This window comes from Micrasema longulum, unplaced genomic scaffold (genome assembly GCF_059751315.1).
Source record: "Micrasema longulum isolate JH-2025_06_02 unplaced genomic scaffold, ASM5975131v1 h1tg002396l, whole genome shotgun sequence".
Lineage (NCBI taxonomy): Eukaryota > Metazoa > Arthropoda > Insecta > Trichoptera > Brachycentridae > Micrasema > Micrasema longulum.
In genome coordinates this window covers 169,248-196,164 of record NW_028279545.1, presented here as the reverse complement: position 1 = coordinate 196,164, position 26,917 = coordinate 169,248, and the positions used below count along the sequence as shown (strand labels likewise).

The window sequence follows — 26,917 nt, the reverse complement described above, 5'->3', positions numbered from 1 at the left end:
AAGTTGACTTACACGCGGAAGGTTTCAGGTTCGATTCCCGGTGAAAATACAAAAATTAAAACGTGATTTTTTCAAGCCTAGGTGTTCCATGATGTTATTCACCACTGTTATTGGGCCTCCTGGCCCTTTGTGATGTAAAAAAAAAGTTTCTAGGTGGTAACTTTTTGTGTTTTGGCAACTAGAATTTAATCAAGGTATTTTTGCTTCAAACCAGTTTTCGCTTGAATCCATCTCTTCATAATTTGCGGAAAAAAATACGATAAACTATAAAATATATAGAAAATATTGTATACACGGTTGGACTAATCTTTGTTTAAATTACTTACTATTTTATTATTTACATTGTTTTAACCGTCGCAAAATTGAAATGAATACCTACATATAATTGGATAGCAGGCCCTATTATGAACTCACTGTTTTTATACTTCTTATGTAACATATCTGTTTGTATTTCAAAAATAAAATAAAATCAAAGCGTGAAAACATGCCAATTAATGGTCGTATAAGTATTATAAACATATTATCAAAACATGCACCACTGACTTTACGGTCCCAATTGCAGCAATTTCAAGGTAGATTAAGACTGCCATAAACACCAAAAAATAAATATGCATTTAAAGAAGTTGATCTAATGTGCTTTAAATTGTCTTTTTTATTGTTGCTATTTTAAAAATTGTTGATCTACCTCATCCCAGTATGGGATATACAGTTTTTTTTATTAAGCTTTATTTTAATTTTATTGCAATTCGTTTCCCTTTCAAATAAATAACAACCAACCCTTAAAAATTGCTCTAAAACTCTTAACACTCACAAAGATGTTTTTACAACCAGCACACGATTTGTTTTAGTAGTCCTAATAATCATGTTCCCATTTACACTATTTACCTACTGTTCCTTTCGACGCCTCCCTCGTCGACATCTGTAGAAATCGTTTTAAAAAAAAAGGCATGCAGCAAATTGGTGTTTATTACATTACTTAATAATTAAATACTAACCTATAGCTTTTCCTGGATTGCCTTTTTAATCAATGTATCCTGTATTTAGCGGATTACGGTGAAGTGAAAAAAACTTTGGGAATATTCATTTTTTTTCAATTTAAAGCCTATCTTACATATTGGTCAATCAATAGCATAATAATTGTTAAATATGCAACACTAGTTTTTTTTCTGTTTTTCCCATTGGGATCCAAATGTCATTCATTAAAAACTGATTAATAAAATCTTTGAAAATACTTCATCTTGCCTTATTTTATGCACGTAGAAAGTTTTTCCGAGTCAGTTGATTTTTTGTTAGGTTTGGATTTTACTGTAAGCCAAGCACATTACAATCATGCCATCGTTTCGCAAGAAAGAAATATATGAATCTAGAAATCCACAATCGCCAGCGCTAACGAATGTGAACGCCAGAATCCTACATTTCGCCTGGAAAGTCACGAATAATTAATTGCTACTGCAAAAATGCGTAGATTTTTTCACTACGCATGATTATTTTTTTTGTTACAATGGCTGTTGTTTTCTTTTGATGAATAAATAATTTCAAAGAAAACAAAAATAATTTAAAGAAAGTGTTTTCAACATTTCATAATCACTTTCAGTAATGTCATGAAAAAACAAGTTTTGTGAGTCGTGGTTAAAATGTATGTTGGGTTGAATATAAATAAAACCAGAAAATTACTTAGATTTTATATTCGAAAATATTCATTTTACAAAATAAACGACGAACGAAGTAAATGAAAAAAAAACTTATCGAATGGACATCACAATTATAAACTTTCAGTCGTAACACTCCACTTCGTCTTTTCGGGGAGCGCAATTATTCTTTCTTTCCAATTTCACACTTTTGAGATTTCTCATGAATTTGTACAGCGAGCAATATAACTACTAAGACACTTCAGTCACTCGAGGAACGTATTTTACTAACTCTAGATCACACTGTGTCAGTCGGGTGCGCGCGGTGCGCAAAGCGGTCCATCTGTATTCGGAACAGCATTAGGTCTAGGGAGGCGCGGGCGTCCTCCAGCGGGCAGTGGCGAGCCTCCTGAACCGTCCGGCGGAGCGTCTCTTCCACCACCACCCGCAGGGAGCTCCGGTAGGGCAGCCCGAACGGGTGCTGGAACACTACGGACGTGTCCACGACCTTCTCGTGCAGCATGCGCAGCGCCCGCAGATCGTTCTCTACTCCGTGGCCCACGAGGATAGTATCCGCGTCCACCAGGGCGAGCACGTCACGCTGCACGTCGCGGATGGTCTTAGTGGCGGTTCGCAGGTCGTGGGGGGAGATGCCGGAGAAGCGGGTATTGTAGTCCACGACTGGTTCTTCGGGCCTCACGAAGGTGCTGTATACCGGGCGACCGTCGGCCGCTATGACCTCCACGCGCGCCATCTGCAGACCTCCCGCCGTGTAGCACATCTCGCAGTCCAGCGCCAGCACCCGGCGGCGGGGGACTCCCGGCACGCGCGGTTTGGTGCGCACGAACCCTCGGAGGGGGCCGTTCATACCGACGTTCGTCCCGCTCCAAACGTGCACCGGAGCGCGCGCGCATCCCTGCGTCCGGCGTGTCGAGCCACAGCAGGTAAACATCTTGACGGGGCTGTCGGACGGACCGGTACAGCGTACTTGCTTGCCCCAATGGTAACGGCAAACCTCTTTCGTGAGGTACTCCCCGGAAGGGCTGAGGTGGAAATAGTGCGAGCAGCGGACGCACCGTCGTTCGACTGCGGCTGACGCCCTCTCTTCTTCGCTATCCGGATCGCTTTCCCCGGATCGCGGGCTAGAGCTATCGGAACCGCGACCGCTGTCGTCCTCCGGAGACCAGTTGTCGAACATGGCACTGGGCACCACATCCCACGATCCACTTCCCGGCACGAACTCTCGAGCGTTCACGTCGAATGTGCGCGGGGGTCTCGAGAAGTCTACCGAGAACACGTGCACCCTATGCGGATTCGTGGAACTCTCTCTCGGATACCCGAGAGCGCTCATTTGTTCTTTAGTGAGCAAGTAGTGTGTCAGCATGCGCGACAAGTCCTTGTCCGTCAACCGGAGGTCGATGTATCGCTGTAGCGGCGCTGGAAATGTCGGAGCGAGTGCCGGGACCGAGATGGGGCCGGGCGGTGGCGCGGGAACTGGATCTCTGGTAGGTCTCGGCTTCTGGCGGCGCCGCTTGGAGCGCGGCGCTCGGCGCACTCGGCGCGGACTGCCGGGCTCGCTGTCTCCGAAGGGGGAGTCGCCACGCGCCACCTCGGAGCCGCCCTCGGAGCCGCCCTCGGAGCCGCCCTCGGAGCCACCCTCGGAGCCGCCGTCGGAGCCGCTGGAGCTGGCGCCGCCGCTGTCGCCGGGATCAGGAGGAGGTTCGTCTTTGCAAAATAAACGATCACTCTATTAGCATGTGGTTAAGTTATCGCTCCCACCACCACACCCGCTGACGCAATATCCTCCGCATGGGATACCCGCACTCGGACATGACTATACTCGCGCGAGACGAGACAGGTCTTATGATCAATGTCCAAAGTGTAAGAAAGATATTGTTTCAGAACGGATAACTACTTATTATTATTATTATTATTATGCAAATATATTCGAATGATATTATTAGTTATTTGAGGTTAAGGAATGAAAATACAGAAAATGGGAAGGTAAATAATACATATAATAAAGTCAATAAGGATACGGCTAAATAATCGTACGACATGAATGGCAGAAGATAATAACAAGGAAACGAAAATAAAACAATTAAAGATAAAATTTTCAGGCATAAATATTATGCCTAGATAAAAAAAGATTCCCAGAAAACCCAGATATTATAGTTTTTAATATAATATTATATGCATATCAAAATGCATTCATTTTCTTAAAAATAATGTATGTAACACAATTTTTATGTGGACACGTACATTAATCAAAAACAATTTCATAATTTATTCTTAAAACATCGAAGGTGAAATTAACCTTAAACTTCTTACATAAAAAAAATGTATTGCGTTCTAAAACGTAAATGACAAAATTAGTGTTCTCGGAATGCCCACAACGGATTAGTTCATGACGATTCGTTATTATTTACATACAAGATGAAAATACGTCAGCATAGTGTGTCTAGTTCCGGTGGGGAGGCGACAGTGGCCACCTGCCAAAATAAATAATTCTGTATCTGATCTTGTAGTGGCCAAGGATCGAATCATGAATGGGAGAGCCCAACTATTTGGAAATATTGTTCTGAGCCAAAAAGAAAAGTGCTAACCAACACGGGGCTAGCTAATATTTTACTACCGCGTTATCAATGAAAGAGACTGTAACCACATGGCAAAAAAACACAAAGTTTTAAAGTAAATTAAGTGAGGTCAAAAGAACCCAACAGAATATAAACACTCGTTCAGTAACACAAATTAACTGTATTGTCCCATTTGTATCAACCGCCTTTAGTAAAAAGCAGTACAATGTAATTGCTCCAAAAATATTTAATGATTTATTGCCAAATATAAAAGACTCAAAATGTAAAACAAATTTTAAAATAAAAATAACTGCACATATAAATAGTGTAGCGAGAGATTTTTTTGAAAAATATATGTAAATCAATAAACGTAGTACTTTATACAATTGGAACACATATTATTTATATTTTTACGTATTTCATTGCTTTATATTTGTTTTATTATATATTATACTATATTATTTATGTTTAAGTAACATGTATTCTTGGCACATATAGATACTTTATATTTGTATAATAATGATTTTTAATTTCTTACATTTGATTAGCTAGGCATTTATAATTAAGCAGTTTTAGTTTTTCATTTTTATGTTATTGTTTTATTAGTATAGGACTACTTACGCTCTAAAGATAAAAAATCTCCATCTTAGAACAGGCTGTGCCATGTTAGATGGATACTATCATAAACAGAGAACACTCCGTTTTCATTTTACATTAATTGGTTTTATATAGATTCCCTGTTATTAAGTATGTATATTATTTTTTTTGCAATAAATTTATAAATAAAATAAAATAAATATGTCCAAATATTTACGTTTCGCGATGTATCATCCTGCTGCGCTATCACATATTTGAATTTCACCAATGTAAATATGAAAAATATTCCGAAACTGCTATTTATATTTTATCATGCTATTTATTGCATTTAGCCGGCAGTTGGCAAACCAAATGTCAAGAAAAGCAGTCTCCATAGTAATTGTAATTTTTACTTTTTTGTATTATATACTCTTTACTATTTTGCAAATGCAATATATTGAATAATTTTTTATAGTAAACGCCGATTTTTCGCCAAAGAACTGCATTTATTTACGAGGAAAACAAAGAAACAAACCGACACGAGCGTTGACTTAAAGATTACACACGCGTCGACTAATGACTGCGATAACTTAAGCATGTTCATTTTCGTTCATTGTGATCGTTCAAATATTTAGCATGTTTTTTAACTATGTCGATAGTTATTTGTGATTGAGCTACAGGACTTTTAGTTTTAGCACGACCAAAATCGTCTAACCTCTCAAACAGCCAATGCTTTTCTTTAGAGTCTAATTTGTATGAAACTGAAACGTGACAATGACTAACCGCCGCGCCGTTTTACAAAAAAAAAGTTTAATTTCAGATGAGATTAATACAAAAATTGAATGTTATTTTTATCATGCGTAGGTTTTATGGACAAAACCAAAATATTTATATTTTTTAGTACCTATAAGTGCTTTGATTTTTTTAAAGTTTTGTAATTTTAAAATTACTCCGCGTGTGACATTACAAGTTCTCTTCTTATAGTTTTTTTTCTGATTAGTTAGCATACCGCAAACCAGAAATCTATTACAACACTCTCATTGGTTGATTCGGAAGAACTTGTGAAGTCATTCAAAGTAGTTCGTTCTTATTTATTTTTTCCATAATATTCAAGAAACTTCGCGGGACAATTTAACGATCTAATTTTTACCGCGCGTAATAAAACTTTAATGGCCAATTTTTCATAGCACTGAACTTCCTCAATAGGCCGGGCCTATTGTGGAAAAATACATTATAAATAAGAAAACGTAAGCTGTTATTTGTTTCTAACCAATAAAAGGCGGCCTCTTAAGTGTGATGGGTAGACGTATAACTCACGCGCAGAAGGTTCCGGGTTCGATTTCCGGAGAGAACACAAACATGTAATGTGATTTTTCTGAAACCTGGGTGTTCCAGTAATGGAATGAACCTCGCTTGTTATGGTGCAAAAAATATAGAATTAAAAAATGAAAAATAAATTATGACATGCGTAAATAAACAAATAATATACCAACGAGTTAATGGCTTGATTTTATACTTGCCGGACGCTTGAAACTGTAAATAAAAACTTTATTACCAAAATATAACGATAGCCAAATATTTATTCTAAATTCGATTATTGCGAACTCTTGAATTTCATAAATATTGACATGTCAACACGTAGAACTAGACAAAACACTCTATATTATTGTAACCCTTTCCAAACCAACTATCTTTGTCACTCTCCTGTACCGCATATACACAGACTAGGAAATGTACCTGTCATTTCGAATTTTTTTCTAACTCGAGTCTCTGTGAATTCAAATCATCTTTTTATAAATATTTTATGATGTTGTAAAGTAACGATTAACGATTAATTTGCAAAAGCTACTTATGCTAATGATCGGCTGTTAACTAATTTATGTTCAAAACATACCGAGTTTTTTATATCTTTTGTATGCTGACATACATATATGTATATTTTTTTATTTTTTTTATACACCCATGTTTTAATATTGTAAAAGGTACTTGTGCCGTATAATAAATAAACAATATAAAATAAAAAAAATACTTTTTATGCGGAGAACGTAACATTAGTCATACAATTAATCAGAGATGTAGCAAACTACTAAACGATGAGAATTAAAGCAGAAATGATATCACCAGTGATTCATATTCAGATATTACTCGCCGCGATAAATATCATAACGTAAGTAAAATGCCTAGAAATTCGATAGTCCAGAAACCGCGTACCCACGTCAAACTGAAGCCGACAATGTTTTACTACTCATTAATGAGTAGTTTTACGTTGTGGCCATTAGTCCCTCTGTAGACGTCGCTTGATACGCAACTACCGATTTAAATTTAATTACGCCGTGTTGTGTCGTTTTTACGTGTCAAAATACTGCTGGGATTAAAAAGAATGTTTTCATGCGCGCGGTAAAAATTATATCTGTTGTGCCGTTTTGATCAAAACCCAAAATATTAAAACAACAAGTCGTGTATTTTTAATTGACTTATTTTATAAAAACGATTTTTAAAAAAGTATGTTAGTAAGTATGTACAAAAAAAATCTTTTTTTTAAATGACGTTCGTGAAAGCAGTCTGAACTGAAAAAAAAACCTGAAGCCGTTTTTTTTTAGTGTTACACCATGCATGTTGTCGCCTTCTGTTTGATGCGCGTATGCGGTTTTTTCCCCGTAAGGGTAGGCAGAGAGAATGGACCGCCGTCGTTACCAATAAGTTTTAAGGTGGGATCGGGTTGTGGTCCTGTGGCTAGTGTCTCAGACTCAGGGACCAAAGTTCCGTGGTTCGAATCCCACTTTACCCCAACTTGATTCCATTTTCTAATAGTGAGTTATTTACAACTCGTTGAAAATGGCCCTCAAAATTAAATATTTGGGTAAATCTTAAGAACGCAAATATTTATTTTTTTAAAAAAGAATAATTACATCTCATGTGCAAGTAACGAATTCACAATTAATACTATTTAAGAATTCGATTATTACCGTCTGCCAGATTGTTAAAAAAAAAAACAAGGCGAACATTTTGCTGGTATTGCCAGGGTTGTCGAATTTTTTACCCTGATTTCTATTAATAAGTCTCAGTAAAATAATTAAACGGCTTTAATTACTAAATTAGTTTTTAAAGTTTTTTTTTAACGTTTGCCTAATTAAAGTACCTGTTTTTTTTTATATTCCATTCAGTAAAATATTTTATGTGGTAAAATATAACAACACAAAATTAACTAATGTATATATTTTTTTTGGAGTTATTAACAGTTTATTGTTTGCGGCCTAGCGACATTACGCGGCCACTTCACGCATGCGCGTAGGTGAGATGTCGCGCAAGGTGGGGGCATTTGGAACTTATTGGACACAGTGCGATGTATGAAGGTTTTACGCGCCTTCTGGTATATTATAATTCTACGGTAAAATGTATACCGGCATATCCGATAATACATTAATGCTAGAGAGAGAGGAAGTAGTGACTTAGAGGCGAGAGGAGAGGGAGTTACAACTGAATCCGGATATTACCTCGGATATTTTTTCTAACTCCACCTTACATTTTTAGCTAGTGCGAGATATCTGAATGTCGCGTAAACGGTTTGTTGGCCATGGGACTAACTAACTGAGTAGTGGAGAGGGGGAAAAAGTGGAATGAGAGGGCAAACCGGAGTATATTTTTTACACCACATGCTCGCAAAGCCGTCCCGATGAACGTTCCGAATGCAGCACCCTTAACCACACTGCCTACTTTAGTTTGGTCTGGCTGCGGCATGTGACCACGTCACACTGAAGCGTATTTTTTTTGGGAAAACATCGATTGAGGGCAAAGTAGAAGAAAGAAAAATAAAAAAAATGGATGAAAACAAGAAAAAAAAAATAAAGCAAAACAAAACAATCTAGCAGTTATTAGCTCTTAATCTAAAATATCAAGACATAATTATAATTTTGATGTCTCCTTTGTGTATTTTTTATTTATTTATACCAATCAACAGATTATCTAAACGGTTCATTAATTTAAGATACAAACAGTATGTTCAAAAGGACATTAAGTTACATATTGAAAATTACATAACAAAATATTCTAAGACACAACGATTATCTCAGAGACAACCCTGTAGGTGAGTTTCATCTTTGTGTTGAGCCATACACAGAACCATCAACAAATACAATTATTTTTGTAATGGGCGTACGAGCTGTTCGTTGATGTGGAAGGAGTTTATTTATTTTATTTATTTATTTATTAGTTTATACATACATTGTTACACAAATAGCACAAAAAACACTCTGGCAAATTCTGTTTGTACTAGGAGAAGGCTCAGTATATGAAGGGTCGGCAAGCCAGAAATATTAGTGTGCCTAATGTTGCAATCGGTTCCTATATGGGCAAATGCCTGTTGTAAGAAACCGATTTGTTGCGGCAAATATGGTTTCAAATATATTTCCTATAAACAAAAATAATATCGAAGAAATAGAAAAACAGTTATAGCCCAAAAGAGAAGAAAACAAAAAAAAAAGTACAGTTTACGTAAATGTAAAAATAAAATTAAATATATAAGTATATACACATACACGCATACATACTACATACATACATATGCACATACAAAAATACAATAAATTTATAAATGATTCAATGGGATAGCATAATATTTAGATTACTATCCTCAATAAATTCTCAGATTCCTCACTTCCAATGTCTGTGAACCAAACTGTTATTCTTTTCAATACTGATGGTTTATCAGATTTCCAAACACACGGTTCAAGTGATTTCAATGCAAAAAATGGTATTTGGTGGTAAAATTATCTACATTCCACTTTACTTTCCAGCATTGCCTCCATGGTAGGGCAACGTGGAAAATATCAAAGCTATTCATTAAGCTTGTTTATTTTCATTTTGTGTGCAGTTAAATAAAAAACTATTTATAATGTGTGCAAATATACAAGTTTTCTTTGCTAATTCAATAAAGATCCTATAAAAAAAGTTGGCCTAAAGTTAAGTCTTCCACTTTGCCCTCCCTTACACCGCGGACCGCCGGCTACTATCTCGGACCGTAAGGTGATCATCGCCGGTATTGCGATATGTAATTTTCTCTCGGCATAACAGTTGCTCCCAGCTACTTCGGATAACGGAGGCGGAGAATCTACCGGTTAATTTGGAATAACGAACGAATACAAAAGCTGAAAATTGATAATCTTGACCGCAATTTCCCAGAAATTACTAGCAACTAGATGCAACGGGAATATAGATCAAGCTAGATACAGATTGTTCCGTTATATATTTTTCTACAGCCGCATTATGTATCGGGATACGCAAACATGCAAACGCCAAAATGTGTAAAATAAAACAGCAACTCGACCAAAAATGACGTGATAAGTATAGAACTTTATAGGCCTCCTTTTGGAAACAAAAATAAGACCGAATGTTTTTTTTCTAATGGAGTTGTCTGATTTATCAGTTTACAGCTATGTGTGTGAAATAGAACCAGAACCCTGGACGAGTGTTTTCGACTCGATAGCTGATCTCGGTTAACAATCCTGAACAAGGAAATCGAGCGGAGATAAATCCGCTTCGTTGTGAAGCGGTCTGCTTGAGGTCGAGGTGGGTAGACGTGAAATTTTTATTTTTTGCTTAAACTGAAATATTTTATTGTTCCTGGACTGGCGCCTGAAACATAATACTGTTCACCTTATCTTCATTTAACAAATGATCGAAATACGCCGCATTTGGTTTATATCATAACTTCCTTCGATGTCCCCTCTTTCGCACCTGCGCACAAACCTCCAAAATAGAGGCTAAGCAGATTATTCTTTTAAAAAAAAAAATGGCAATTACGCGCAGCACAATCTTGTGTGAATGAACCATCCGCCGAGATGTCTCGCAATATTAGCACGGAGACTGTGAGGCTTCACCAAACAAAAAAGTCAGAGGATAATGATCTTACCGCGAAGCCTCAGAGCGAATAAGGTCTAGGTGTTTAATTATCCTAGCGGTACACGAACCGAACTCGGCCCCGGTTTTTTTAACACTCCGATAATACTTATTTGGTATTCTAATGAGATAATATTTTCAGTAATCATAGATTGAAAACTGTGCATACGAGAGCACATCTTCAAACCACTTCGGACCTTGGTAATGACCAGTCTACGTAGCATCATTCGAGGTCTTGTAGCTATAAAAAATATACCTATTATGATAGTTAAAAGCTGGTAATTGCGGAGTCCGCGAACAAAGTGTATAGTATATATTACGCGAAGCCTAGGTCTAGAATAACCAATCATGTCGAGCGAGAGGTTCTCATTAGAACAATCGCAAGCAGAAAAAACAAAACAGAACACTTCCTCATAGCAATAAATGCGATGGTTTCCTTGTTGCTACAACAGTGGGGCTTATTGATTCAATAGTGTCGTTTTTCCTCGTAAAATCCGCAAAGGTCGATTCATCAATAATATTGAATACGAAAAAACCACTTTCTGTCGAATTCGTATCTAAATAAACATCCATATTAAAATGATAATCGGAACCTTGAAAACAGGTGTCACCGAATTTCATATTGTGTAACCCAATTAAAAGTTAGAAAAATCTATTCAAAATGAGTAAATTAAATAAAACTACTCTAGTGACATATATTTTCTTACTTAAAAAAATTAAATATTTTTAAGAGGTGGGATTTTACTTTAGAAGATTCTCGGAAAACAATTATTTAGGCTTCAGTGACATTTGAAAAAAAAATACTGCACAAAAAAGCCGATTCAACAAGAGATGGCCCACTCTAAAAGTGATTTATATTTCGTGTTGGTAAACCATTACTGATCCATAGACTATTTCGGTGGCGCCTAGGCCCAGGTAATACGGATAAATATATATCAAATTAATCGGTTTTAACACCCACATCGACTATAAAATAGATAGAAATTTCCGTGATGAAAAATGCACAAAAATATGGAGTCATTGTGAGTTTAATATCGTCATATTTATATTTAATAAGTCTTGACAGAGCTATTTTAAAAATGCAGAATACTTGTACTTAACAACTCAGAAAATGTGATGATACAGAATGCAACCAGAAAGATTGAAGATGGGACAAAAATGAGTCTAATTATACTACTAGAACTAACTTATACTATTTGTAAAACTTGTCTGCTTGTATTACTGAGACCATCTTGTTTGCGAACCGAAAATAAAACGATAAAATATAAAATGCGCACACTTATTTTATTAAAACGAAAATTTAATAGGCACGTTCATTTAAGTTTTGAGTAATTGTAAAAGTGTACTGTTTTAGCATTTATGCAGGTATACACAATTCACATTTCCCCACATACATCGCAAAATGAACAAAAATGCAGTTATATTAATATGTTCGCCCATCATAAATATATTACAAGTAATATATTTTGTATTTCAAAAAAGAAAAACATTTATTATTAGAGTAGTACGTAGTACCTACCTAAGTTCTACAATGATTAATATAGCAATGGAGGATCTTGAGGTATAAATAAATAATCAAGGACAATTTGTTTACACACCTTATTTTTAAATTAAATTGAAAAACATGAACACAATAAAAAGGTCAGGTGTATTTTTAATCACAACAAACTACACCACACATGCATCTTTAGCTTATATATATATATATATATATATATATATATATATAAAGAAAAATATGATATGTTAAATAAGTAGAGAATGGACATTTTTTAATAAAGTTGTCGTGTACAATTTGATTAATAAGTTAATTATTATTTAATTATGTCATTCAGTGTAAATTACTGACTGCATATAATTACTTCTTCCCTTATCTACCCCTAATAGTAATAGTGCATAAGCGACTGCATAGGTAAGGCAGTCCTACTTCATCTTGGCACTGGCAAAACCAAGAAATAAAAATATTCGCCAACTGATGTGTTTTCGAATGCGATAAGTACTTCGCTTCAGGTGTCAATCCAAAGTCAGTGAAATATTGCAGTGCATAAAAATGTTTAAAATAAATGATTAATGTCGGCCTTGTTGGGAATCGAACCCGAGATTTTTATACATTTACCAATTTCAGGAGAGAACATACACCTTTACAATAAATAATATTAATAATACATCATGTAAAAATCTAAACCAGTAGCCAATAGCTTTTCTCAAATCTATGGCACCAAAAACATAAAATAATAAAATAAAAACAAAATAACAGCAATGTTAATTGGTACAGAAGAACGGATTTTGAATCACCGACATACTCCGCCGCAATAACAACAACTAAACCATCTACCAATTGCAAACAGCAAAATAATATATATATATATATACATATTTATATATATACTTCTTAACACTTACTCTACTCTTTCCACATTCATAATATTATGAATAGGGTGCCAAAAAGGTTTCCGAACTAACCAGCCGTCCAAAAATACAACAAAACACCGATGCAGTTAAGAAAGTGGCCAAAACCATAACAAACTACATAAATGTAAATAAAACCGCTATAGTAAACGCTCAGAAATCCTCTAAGAACACAATTTTACATGTAATTCTTGGTAGAAAAGTACTTACGTAAAAAAGAACAGCGTTACGATTTCTGTGAACGGGTACTCTATATTGACGTTTTCAAGAATAATCCGGCAGTCAATTAGATTATGCAAAATCTCGTAAAGAAAACTCATATCCAAATAATGGGCATTTCAAGATTAATACCCGTATGCAGAGACAAACCTTAAGGTGAGGAAAGTACATTCTATTGTCTTCACATTCGGGTTATTTTCACCACTACACCACGAGACGGACAAATATAGTAAAATTAAACTAGTGTCTGTACACTTATTTTAAAAAATGTAAAATTCTACCATCCCTCGTATTTGTAAAACATTTAACAATAATTTCAATGAGGAACTTCAGCCCTACGGGAAATTGGATACAAAAAATGTTTTTTCACGCGGGGTAAAAATTAGAGCATTCAATTGTAAAACAAAGTTTCTTGAAAATGTACAGAAAAAAAAAATATTTTGATAAAAACGCACTACTTTAAATGACGTCACTGGTTCATGTGAATCAACCTATGATCTGAGAGCTATGGGAGATTTCCGGTCTGCTTGTCGCTTCTGGACCAATGGGAAGAACTGAATGAGAATAAGCGGAAATGAACCTCTGACGTTACACGCGGAATTATTTCAGAAATACAAAACTTTGAAAAATCGTAGCGCCGATAATACGATATATAAAATTTTTTAAAAAAAAAATTGACTTAGTTTAACAGTCTATTACAAATAAAAAAAATTAAAAAAACTACTGAACTTCCTCATTGTCTAGATTTATTAAGTACAGTTTATTATCCATCATTACTTTTAGTATTTTACACTCCCACTTTTCTTCGGTCTTCCTTTACCAATCCTCATCACCTTCCTTATTCTTCATTCCCACTACTTTCTTGTTTTGTCGGTATGTCTTTACTTTTTATTTGTTATTAATAATATTATTTTAACTACATATTTTTTTATATTTCATATTGTTTAAATCGTTCTTTTCAACACTCAAATAACACGGCGAACCTTATTATTTTTTTATTTCTGTATTATGTATTGTGTGACCTTGTACATCTGTTTATAGTATGAATTTTTTTTTAAAAAGAATTACCGAAATGTAAAAAAAAACATAATGGTGTAGATATTTCAAATTAAATCAATTCTCCATCCGATTAGTCCGAGGCTTGGTATATATTGTACCAAAAATCGTGTCGCCTGCCGAATGTCGGAATACCACGTATACCAGTAACCAGTGGTGTTCCACATTACTGTGTTATGATGCATGAATTTTTGAATATATTAACTCCAATGTACAATAAAGATGACCCACTTCTGAAATGATTTATTTCACAATGCGAATACCTGCCGTGAATATGTGACACGTATTTATACGCAGTGGTGGTACTCAATGGCCACGAATTATAGAAACACAATGGCTCATTTTACACATATCGTCCAAATTTACACGGCATGAGAAAATAAGGGTGGATTGATATTTATTATATTCTTTAGTATTTACATATTTATAATTTATTCAGAGGCTATTTCGATAAAAATCCTGCAATAGGGAATCGAGTGGAGATTGGTGTAATGGTTAGTGCGTTTAGTGCAATAAAAATTAATCCACCTTGTTATTTTCTCGTGTCTTGTGGATTTTCACAATGGTATGAAATAGGTCTATGGCTCTTTTCACACACGCCACGCCAATCAAAAGGTGGTACGTTGTGTATGCGTTTGTAAGATGAACGCGGTAAAGTTACCAGGCCGGGTGGATTTGCGTGGCGTGTGTGAAAAGAGCCTACCACTTTTGAGTAAGACTATTTTCACACGAACGTAAAAATCCACACGGCACGGTAAAATAATATAGGGTGGATTGACGTTAATTGTACTGCAATTATTGTTAATATTTCTTATTTATTCAAGAGCGGGCAAACGCATAAACCAAAACACCGTGAGACCGATTAATCTTCATTCGATTTCCTTTTGCAAGTTTTTTTTAGAGTAGCCCTATATAAATTTGAAAAAATACAAAATAGTATAAGAAATGTCCACCAATTGTTATTTAACATTTCTGAATGGATTTGAGTTAAATATAATTAACATCGAAGGTATGCTGTAATATGGTGTCGCGTAGATTCGAGTAATAATTTCTAACATAACAACAAACAAACTAAAGAACAAACAATAAAATTTAGCGACGATTAACAAATGACTACATGAATGCAAAACACACCTACACAATCTATATAAATATATGTACTTGTACATACAGGTGAAATCAGGCGACCGGCACAACACAAATAAAACCGTAATGCTATCCGCGCTGTAAGTTCCAAAGAACTGTACTGGTAAATCAATTATTGCAGCTAGTCTTACTTAAAGGTAAGATTATCTATTAACTGTACGCTTCAGATCACATTTTAGACCAATATTCAATGGAAATCGAACCCACGGCCTCTTTCGGGAATCACTCAGATTTTAGGCTTTAGAAGTTGAAACACAACCGCATTATCACTAAAATCCGGAAGATAAGATCTAAATGAATATATTTAGATGCATGGACATAATTATCTTAAAAATTAAAATGAATAATACTTTTTTTATGTTAAAGAAAATAATTTTATATCTTTGGAGCGAGTTTCTCTTGATCTTTTAAATTTATTCAAAATAATGCGGTGTGAATTATTTACTTTCATTATGGAAATAAAAGACGAGTGATACTTAAACCCACAAATTTGGAATAACCAGTGACCGGTTTCACCGCTTTCGCGACATCTTTGAAACTGGTATCTTTGTTATAAAATTCCATGTGTTTATACAAAAACAGTTAAGATAGAGAATTAAAAATAACGGGGTAAATACAAGAGTTTATGTAATGTTATTTTCATGAGTTTAAACAAATAAAAGGGAGATTTAATACATATTACTATTATGCATTGTTTAATTGTCTATCATTTATTTTTGGGTATTTTGGGTACATTGAATTTTAATTTTTGGATTTAAGTATCTCTCGTATTTTATTTCTAAAATAAATTACAATGAATTTTCATCACGAATATTTTACTAGGAAACATGAATGTGTATTATAGGGGCATTTCATTGTAACTGGTGGGACATTTAATTCCAGAATTTGACCAACTTTTGAGTTTTTACTTTTTCGTCAGAATTCATCCAATTGTCAAATCTTTTAAAGATAAAGAACCATTTTATTACACCGTTTTCAAGAAGAAGCCATACAGTCAATATGTTCTGTGCAATTAATCTTTGAACGAATGTGACTGGTAAGACCCTGGAAATCCCACTTTCCACCTTTTTACAATTAAAGATGAATTTATGCCAAACTACTCAACATTACCGTATTTTGCGGACGATAAGACGCATCGGACCATAAGACGCACCCAAAAATTTGGTTGAATTTAAGGAGCAAACGATTGCGCCATATGGTCCGAAAAATACATCAATGAGATATTGATTTGTGTTGTATGGCATGAAATATTGATAACATTATGTTTTTTACTGTTTTATTATTTAGAAAAATATTTTTGTATTGATTTATAAAACAGACTTTTAGACTTTTAAATTGGAGGAAATAAATAGAAATTATAAATTAACGTAATTCTCTCACCTTACATGGAATTGCCCTATATATAATTGAAAATTAATGTTGTAACGTACGTATTCATAAAATAAAAAATTAAAATTGACGAAGAAAACATTCGTAGTCGTACAACTACTAAAGTTGGAATATTTTCTTGCAATTTTTACATGTCAAAAACTTATTTTGTTTTATTTTGTATTGAAAATATATATATACTGTGTTTTGCCAAAAAACGCCATATTTCGGCACAGAACTGAACTGAAAATACGGGAAAATAAAATTCTTATAAAGAATAGATCAACATAAAATTGGATTATTGTAACACCATATATACAATGTATGCTAATAATAACACACCCATCGAGTTTTACAGCAGTTGAAACGCAAATTTTCAAAGCATTACTTATCTGCACGACAAGTTTATTATTTAAATAATATATTATATTCAATGTATGCGATATAATTGAATAGTTGCATTAGTATTTATTAATAATTAGCCAGCGGATCGCACAAGCCGGTCTGCTATTTTGAAATAAAGAAGCACGCCGAAGTATGTACGTATCTATACAGTCGCTATTATACAATGTACGAGTGTGTTTACGTATATAATTTAGTACTACAAATCCCTTAAGTAACAACTTTGCAACACAGCGAACTGGTCGACATTGAAAACATATCAATATTCAACGAGTGTAAGAAATGACGACTAGCAGATGTTCCATAGATAGTTCTTATCCCTCGTTGCGAGAAAAGCCGAGAGGTGTAGTAATTAACGCTTTTGATTATAAGGATGAGGCAGAGAGGATATAACTCCAAATTAGTATGTATTTGCATACAGATCTCGCTTTTTATACATTCATATATCTTATCATGCAAGCACGACGATTATTCAGAATTTTGGCATGTCCATCTTCAAGTATTTGTTGAATTTGTTCATGCCATATCTCTTTCAGTCTTCCACCGTTTTTGCGTCCATCAACATTCGCACCATTAATCCTTTTAGCAGTTCTTTTGGTGTCCATTCATCCATCCATCCAACGCAGCACACCTTTCTTAGTCGATAATGCTTGTCTCAGCCCTACATAATGCATGTATCTCGACATTTGTGCACCTATCATACATACTTCTACCAAACGTTCGGCAGAGAGATCGCATTTCGACAACATTCAGCATACTTCCATCCTTGTTTTTACAATTCCCCATTTCACTCCCATACTTAAGGGTCGGCACTAGGACTACGTTGCGAACTGTAATTTTTTCGGGGTCCGGGATTCGTTTCCACAAACTTTCAATTTATTATTTTCACCACAATATTTCTGTCTGCGGAGTGATATCTGACAGTTCATAAATTGCTTTCGTGTAAAACAAAGTATAAATATTATACGATCCGATAAATGTACCAATGATACCCGTTGCACTGTTAATTGGGTGTGGATTGTGGTACAAAAAGGCAATGATGGATTGGAAATAACCAAGAGAAAAGTTAATCGTTTAATGATAATTTCAATGCCCGTACAGAGCTGATCGAAAATGAATAATTATTATTGTATAAAGTTTATATTTGAAGCACTAACTTTGTGGTTATTCATTATAATAAAAAAAATAGAACAACTTTGTTTTTAACCACTAATTTTTATTTTTCACCGACCGGTTTCAAAGCAAACTAGCTTCTTTGTCAAGGTTTACGTAACTAATGAATTGATTCCTTTTTATTTTTTTCTATCATGTTCACTAAATACTACACGTGGACCCAATAAATCAAGTGGTTTTTTCTTACATGGGTGGTAATTTGATATCTTTATTTTCGAAGTAAGCCAGGAGAGGACTAAAAGAAATATTGTTAATTTGGTTACTAATTATTGTTTTCTTATTATAAATAGCTTTTTTAATTTCTAAGTTGTCTAATTTTAATATTTTATTTTCAACATGAAGTACTTCTAATCCAGTGTCTTTATTGAAGTTATGATTATTTTCTATGAGATGATTTGCGAATTCAGAAAAATTATTATTATTTAAGCATCTTAGGTGTTCTTTTACTCTAATATTAAAGTTTCTTTTAGTTTTTCCAATGTAGATTGAATTACGTAAACCTTGACAAAGAAGCTTGTTTGCTTTGAAACCGGTCGGTAAAAAATAAAAATTAGTGGTTAAAAACAAAGTTGTTCTATTTATTTTATTAATTATTATTGTATTTCATAGAATTTTCTAACAGTATAACATAATTAAATCATCTTATGCATACCTGAAAATTGAAAGAATGGCACTACAATAATTCGCCCTCCTAATATTTTGTTTATTAGTACCCTCTTTTAACATTAAAAATGAAATGATAAAGAGTTCAAGACTATTGTAACTCAAAAATGGCAGTTTTTGGTTAGTAAATAAAGATTTAAAAAATCGCATTTACCTGGTAAATAAATATGACAAATTAACATTTTTTCACTAACTATTATGAATAAAAAAATATCTTTATTTATTCAAATTACTTTAATGATAATTGAATTATTTTAAGTTGTAATAATTTGTAGCAATTTAGGAATGGCATTTTTTGAGTTGTAATAGTCCTGTCCTACATTGGGTGTGTAAATCGTTTGCCATGAGCATTCCCATGCACCGATCAATGAAACAAAGTATAAAAAAAACATATCATTTATAAAATAACGTGTAGATCACCACAGATGATTTATGTATAAAATATACCACAAATCGAGCTACGGCTGATTGAAAATGTTAAATGTGTAAAAATACGTTTCTAATATATCCATACAAAAGAAATCGTTCATGTGAAGTGCGAATCCTTTTATTAAAAATATGTTACAGATAATTTCAATTGCCTGCCTAATCAAGAATCAAATAAAAGTTTTTTTTATAATTCGTAGAAACGATAAAGAATTTTATCATTATTCGCATGATTAAATCGATTAATCTATAATCAAAGTTTAATAAAAGGCTAATGAATAAAGTCAAGTGAATATATTTTTTTAATGAATTAGTCGGCCTTGTGGTGTAGTGATCAGCGCGTTTGCCTACCATACAAGAGGTCTAGGGTTCGGTTCCCGACCTGGTTAACATGAAATATTTGTTTAAAAATGGTACAACAAATTCTTGAAAGAGGTCATGTGTTAAGTCGGAATAATCGACGTGCGTGCATGAGAAAATGTATGAATGTGAAGGAAGCAAAGGAAGTGTGCCAGGACAGAGTGGTGTGGCGTTCTATCCTCTCTGCCTACCCCTCCGGGGATATGGCGTGATGGTTAGTTAGTTAAAAATGTGTTTTTACACTAGAATATTTCAGTCCCGTAAGACGTATCATCTTACCTCCATGTAAAAAAAAAATGATCAAGATACACTGGAGAATCAATGCAGTGCCCTATTTCAATTAGGTGTGGAAATAGAATGATGATGATGAATTCATTTTTACGTTCAATGATTTATCCTATTCTATATACAATTCCGCTGCCCAGTGATTGGTTACAACAAAACCTACATTCAAAATTAATCATTTGAAGTTCAATAAACGTAAGAAAATCGAGTTTTTTAATCAATGCTTGCCATGATTGTTTACAGCCCTTTGGAATGATTCCTATAATTTTGGTTTTTGACATTCTAATATTTAAAGCGACAAAAAATCACATCCAATTATTTATTAATTTAAGAACATATTATAAAAAAAATTATATAATATTATCTAAGTTTTGGATAAAAACTCATTTGGAGGCAGGCATATTACAACATTTATCATCAGTTTAAGTATTAACAATTCACAAAAACGGAATAAATGAAAAAATGTGTAGTAATATTTCAAATGAACAGGTTTTCATTCGCAGATAAGTACATATCAATTACGTTGTTTTGATTAACTTTAATAACATAACGAAAAATAGAAAAAACATTTCTTCAATTCATAAGCTAAGGGCCGCGATTATGAACGGCTATCTTGATCGGTATATTCTGAGACGGTATAAACTAATAAAGATATTTATGTACGAAAGTGTGTATATTTGTATAACAATTTTAAAGTATCTTCGTCGGTTACCGGTAATTGAACATGTTTAGAAAAAAAGTATTGTAAACATAATATATTTTTCATTCAGAAAACTTATTATTACTTTGTAGATAAAATTGAAGATAAAATTTAATTTTCAGAATACGTACCCTGTACTTGTTAGGCCTTTTCATACCATTGGCATTCGTTAATTGGATGCGAAGATACATTTGTAAAGTGTGGCCCATAGAACGGACATTCATTTTCGTATTTAGGACCCCACTGTTATAAGAATGTAAAATTCAAAATAAAATAAATTAAAGAAATGTCAAAAGAATGGTAAAAAAGGGTTCTATTATGTATTTTATTTCTATGAATACATATTAATTCTTTGGCTTCACAAAACGTTTTCTAAAACTTCAGCTAGGGCCTTTCGCTACCATGAATCTAATTACACTATTTGAAATACTTAACATATGTTTTTTTAATGTAAATATTAGCGATCTTATAATATACCCAAATATTTCAATTTTGGTGACGAAAGAGTTGTAAATAACTCACTATTAGAAAATAGAAATCAAGATGGCGTAGAGTGGGGTTCGAACCTCGGACCTCTGATCCGTTAGTCCGCAACACTAGCCACGGGACCACAACTTTACTCCTTTTAAACATTAAATATTTGTCAACTGGAATTTAAAATGTGTGTGCTACCATTTTGTTATGATGCTATTATTTTTGCAAAAAATCGAAAAATGTTACAGTTAACATTTTACTATTCTTCTTCATTCTTCCTTATTCCCTTTCCGCAACTAATGATGCATAGGGCACTGCATTGGTACACCAATAGCAGCGTACCTTGATCATTTTTGCTATGTGAAATATGATCAGTCTTTAGCTTAGGTGCGAGTCCAGGGACTTTGAAATATTCTAGTGTTTATTAAACACTGTTTTAAATAAATATTTCATGTCTACTGTTTACTATGTCGGGAATCGAACCCGAGACCTTTTGCATGGCAGGCAAACGCGCTGACCATTACACCACAAGGGTGACAAATTATACTAATTAGCCATATAAAACTAAAGCTCCGTGAGTAAATGTTTATAACTATAAATTAATTATCATTGACATTAGAATTTAAGTTATTTCTGTTCGATGCTATGTAGGTACACCGCAAAAATGTAAACACAGGTGTTTCAGTTGGCGTATGATTTTATACTGTATCCCTCGATTGTTTTAATGTTAAAAACATACTTTTTTCGTTGAAACTTTTTATTATTCAGGAATTCGCGGATTGATACCTATCAATATCAACGTGCATGCCAATATTATTGATGTTTCGTGTAGATATTTTTCGATAAAGCTGCATAGTTTAATTTTGAAGCAAACCATTGATCAAACTTCCAGGTTTAGTTAAATATTTTTTTCGTAAACCGTATTTGATAGATACGTCGGATTAAAATTATTGTTATGTTGGATATATGAGGTAATTAGAAGCAAACTTTGAAATCTCCATTGAAGGAGTTGCTGAGATATTTGCGAAAAACTTTGAAAAAAGAATTGTGAGATTTATGCTTGACTAACTTAACGGAGAACGCTTATACCCGTATGCAGAGACAAACCTTAAGGTGAGGAAAGCACATTCTATTGTCTTCACCTTCGGGTTATTCTCTGCATTTGAAATTAGAACGTACTTTCCTTACATCAAGTTTTGTCTCTTTATACGGGTATTAGTTTGTGGTTTCAAGTAGTATATAGGTAATTAAAATCTGTTTTTGCAAGACTTAAAGACGATTTTGAATTACGCTGTTTAGGTAGGTAGGTTTTAATATATACTTTATTTTGGCATCAATAACTAAGTTACCGTTTTTGGTGGAGATTTCTAAGTTTGCTACAATACCCTCATATACATGTACGTACATGAAAATAGACTAAAATTGAACGCAGTTATGCAGAAAGCAGCCAGTCCACAATTTTGAAAAAAAAATGATATTGGTGTTATCGGGTGCAATAAGGTCGATTCTATGTTCAGCTAAAAACAGCTAGACCACTTTTATATAAAAAAAAACTGTAAAAATCACCTACTGAAAATAATGTCGATCACAAAAACAGTATTTCTTAATTTGCAAAAAACATTCACTATACTAGAAAAGTCCTTAAAACTGGTCAGATACACAATTAGATGCTTGCTTATAGTATAAAAAAAACTCATATATTTATTGTTTATCATTTGCCAAAGGCAAAAACATTCGAACTCTTGTGTAGATTCGATTATATACTTTTTTCATAAAAGTGCTATTATCTCAGTTGCACTTTTCTACGGCTGGCTGCTTTCTGCATAACTACGTTTAATTTATCCAACAGATAAACATTAAGAATTAAAAATAGATACGCTTAATGTAATGGAATCGCATTCACTTAAGGATTTGTTGGTTTTAGAGAACCTCTATATAAAAAAAATACTAATATTGTTTCACCTCGATAAGTGTGCGGTGAGTATTATTTAACGATAAATAAAGTCAAAGTAATGCAATACTTTTGACAAATTACGATAGTCAATTAGCAAATAATTATTCGTTGTAATATAAATATGTACACAGGCCCAACAGTCAATTTAGTAATGTGCGTTTACTGAAAATGATACGTATACTATTAGATATTAATGTAAGTTGTAGGTAATTTGAACATAAGCATTAAAAGTTATACGTCATTCGAAAGAATGTATTATTTTATTTTATTACAAGCCTTCAAAATAAAATGTCAAGGAGACGAAAGTGAGCATTTTCGGCACCCTTCTTTTCGCATTCAATCGAGGGAAAAAATGAGAATACATTATTTAATAATTTGTTGTAATTTTTTTTGCGCCCTTCTGGAAAAAACGAACACGCAATACCAAATATATATCATAAACTGAATATTTATTACCAGAATCATACCTGCTAGTTTCAACGCTATTAGGATTAATTGTTAATCGACTACGCTTGAATATACAAGTTGCTAATTTTCTTGTCTAATTTCACCAGAATATATTTCATAAAATAAATTGATGCAAGGAAATGATCGATACGTCAATCAACTCGATTCGACAATCAACTCGGTTTAAAAACAACGGTTCAACCTTAGAAAAATAAGCGAATGAACTAAAGATAAATGTTAGATACCTATTTATTACTACAGCCCGTAATGTCAAATCTATTAAATAATAAAATGCCTACATACTACTATGTTCAAATCAATTTCCTATTAATAAAACTGTATATTATTTATATCAAAGAATAATCACATTATTTAACTAAACAAATTTTTTAAATGTTTTAATTGTACATATTTATATATTGTTAAACAACCAAACTCATTATCAAGCCCTCTTCCCTATAAAATATATTTTTTTTTACTACGCACAAACACAATACATATTAAAATACACACACATGAACACAAACGTAACACGCACAAGTTTATAAGTGTATGTATAGTAAAACAGTGTTTTTTTTATTGGCTCTTGTATTGTTTACATATTGTTGTGAAATAGCTATAAAAAACCCTTAAATAATCAAATATACATCATAAAGCATATATAATTACATAATTGAAGAGTGTTTTTTTTTTACACAATCTACTTTTATATTCTTTAAGATTACAAGTTTGTTGTTTGTTTGTGTTCGAAATGTTTGTACTGAATTCCAAAATAAAATCATAACTTTTTGATTCATTTTATTTTTATGTTTTGAAAGCGGCATTTGTGTTTAGCGGTTAATAACACGTAAAAAAAGAAAACAAATGTAATCTAACGAGCGAATTACTATATGTTTATTATGATATGATGTACAGAATGAGGTCACTGCCAATGGTAAACCATTTTATTGATAAGGTATCAACATAACCTACATTCAAAAATATATAATTCGACAAAACATTTTCCTAATATGCATAAATAAAAAGAGCGAACGCGTGATTCCAGGGTGTTAAAGAATAATTAGTTTTCACTGATTAATCGTGAAATAGATTTAACAGTCATAATGTTAAGAAATCGTGCAAGGCACAAACATCAGTTAGTGAAAATAATATTAAAATTAAGCCGAGAGTAACAACTATAAAATAGATCAATCAAAAAGCGAATAACACGTGATTGAAATTAATTAATATGGGTACATATTTATTTACCATGAAAGAAGTAAACCGTGCGTTGGTGAAATCATAAAAATAAACTACGGTTGAGAGAAATCAAATGAGGAACTTGAACCCTATGGGAAATTGGATACAAAAATGTTTTCTTGCGCGCGGTAAAAATTTGAGCATTCAATTGTAAGGAAAAGTCTCTTGAAAATATACGAAAAAAATAATAAAAATTATTTTAATAAAAACGCACTACTATGAACGACGTCACTGGTTCATATGAACCAACAAATGATATGAGAGCCGTGAAGGATATCCGGTTTGCTTACCTTAAACGAACCAATCGGGAGAACTGACAGAGAAGAACCTATGACGTCACACGCGGAGTTATTTCAGAAATACAAAACTTTAAAAAATCATACCGCTGATAAAACGATACATAAAAATAAAAATTTTGACTTAGTTGAATAGTCTATTAACAAATAATTAAAAAAACTCTGAACTTCCTCATTGTAATTTTCAGAAACCCCATAAGTCATCATCTAAGTGCCATAAGGCAAGCAAGCCACGATAAATTTATTTTTAAAATATGAAATTTCCTCGGCCGTCAAAATTTTTGATAAAATAATAATGCTCATTCCTTTTTATGAAATCGTAATAAAAAAGAAGATCTGATGCTTAATACAACGTTTGTACCTCTTAAAAATTGGTACATACTTCCGTTGACTCATATGGTTTCTGAATATAAAAATCCAATTATAAGATGAATAATAAGCTTACGATTAAGATTATTGCTAAATAAGGCAGGTTTAGATTATTTCAATCAAGAAAGCGCTAAACAACTATATTGAGAATATTCTAAGAACAAAACAATGTAGATAGAGAAACAGTTATTTGTTAGAAAATGCCCTCAAATGCGAAACAATTGTCAAAAAAATATATAATAACACTCGGACGCAATTTCTGAATTTAATTTACAAAAGTTAAAGCAAAATAGAATTAGAACCCTAAACGAGTGTTTTATGATGATTACTCTCGGGTAAAAATTCTGAAAAGTAAATCGAGTGAAGAAAAGTCCGCACCATAGAGTAGTTCGACTACAATGCTCGAAGTCCCGGGTTCATTCCTGGCAAGGTCTACATAAACTATTTGTTCATACGGCGGTTTTACATTGCAATATAGACTGATCACCTTAAATTCAAGCAACAGATGATCGAGATACGCTGCAACTATGTATGTTATAATGAAATTCCAAAAGAGAAATATTTAAAATAGATAATAATAGCTTTTTAAAATCGAGAGATTAAATCAAAGGCCCAGAATTCCATATTTTCCTGTCTAAAATATTCTCCATAAGTATCATCTGTGTGTAATATGCTAATTTAAATAATAATGTATTTTAACAAACAGTAAACACGTTTATTTTATGCAAAATATTCGCGGAGCGATTCCTCAGACCGGACATGCAAAATAGTATTTTTACTACGTTTATGAATATGTATGTTTATGAGTTCAGAGTTCAAGCGAATCTCCTGCAACCTACGACACGCCCACATTAATACGTCATGTACATTACGATTAATTTCACTGATCTAGGCCAGCTCGCATTAACCACGCTATTAGCGAAAATGGACAAGAGATGAGTGATGATTGATTCTATTTTAACTTACAAATGCATTTTTAAGACGATAATAGACTTCACGTATAAAATAGCTCATGGCAATAATTACCGCATTTTAAACTTCGAAATGGCAAACAGTGGACTATCGCGTTTTATCCTCTAAGGCAGGTACAGATATTATTTAATTATTTTATGTACGATCAAGAGAAAGCTATATCAATATAATATACGTATGTACTTGTAGTAAAATGCAAAAATACATTATGTCAATTATACTACATTCAACAATTATTTTGATATTGTTGAAACAACAAAATCATCATAAATTCCTGAATTCGA

General features: G+C 33.3%; 1 protein-coding gene across 6 annotated transcripts in view; it reads right to left on the bottom strand.

The window, feature by feature from the left end:
• Positions 1–1,670: 1,670 nt before the first annotated feature.
• Positions 1,671–26,917, bottom strand: part of LOC148272287 (RNA exonuclease 1 homolog) — a 58,625-nt gene continuing 33,378 nt past the window's right edge. For all 6 annotated transcript variants that reach the window (XM_088240245.1, XM_088240244.1, XM_088240243.1 and 3 more), the window contains one exon: positions 1,671–3,353. In XM_088240245.1, the coding sequence (XP_088096371.1) occupies positions 1,927–3,353 (1,427 nt within the window). In that variant the 3' untranslated portion in view covers positions 1,671–1,926. The remainder of the gene's footprint in view (positions 3,354–26,917) is intronic.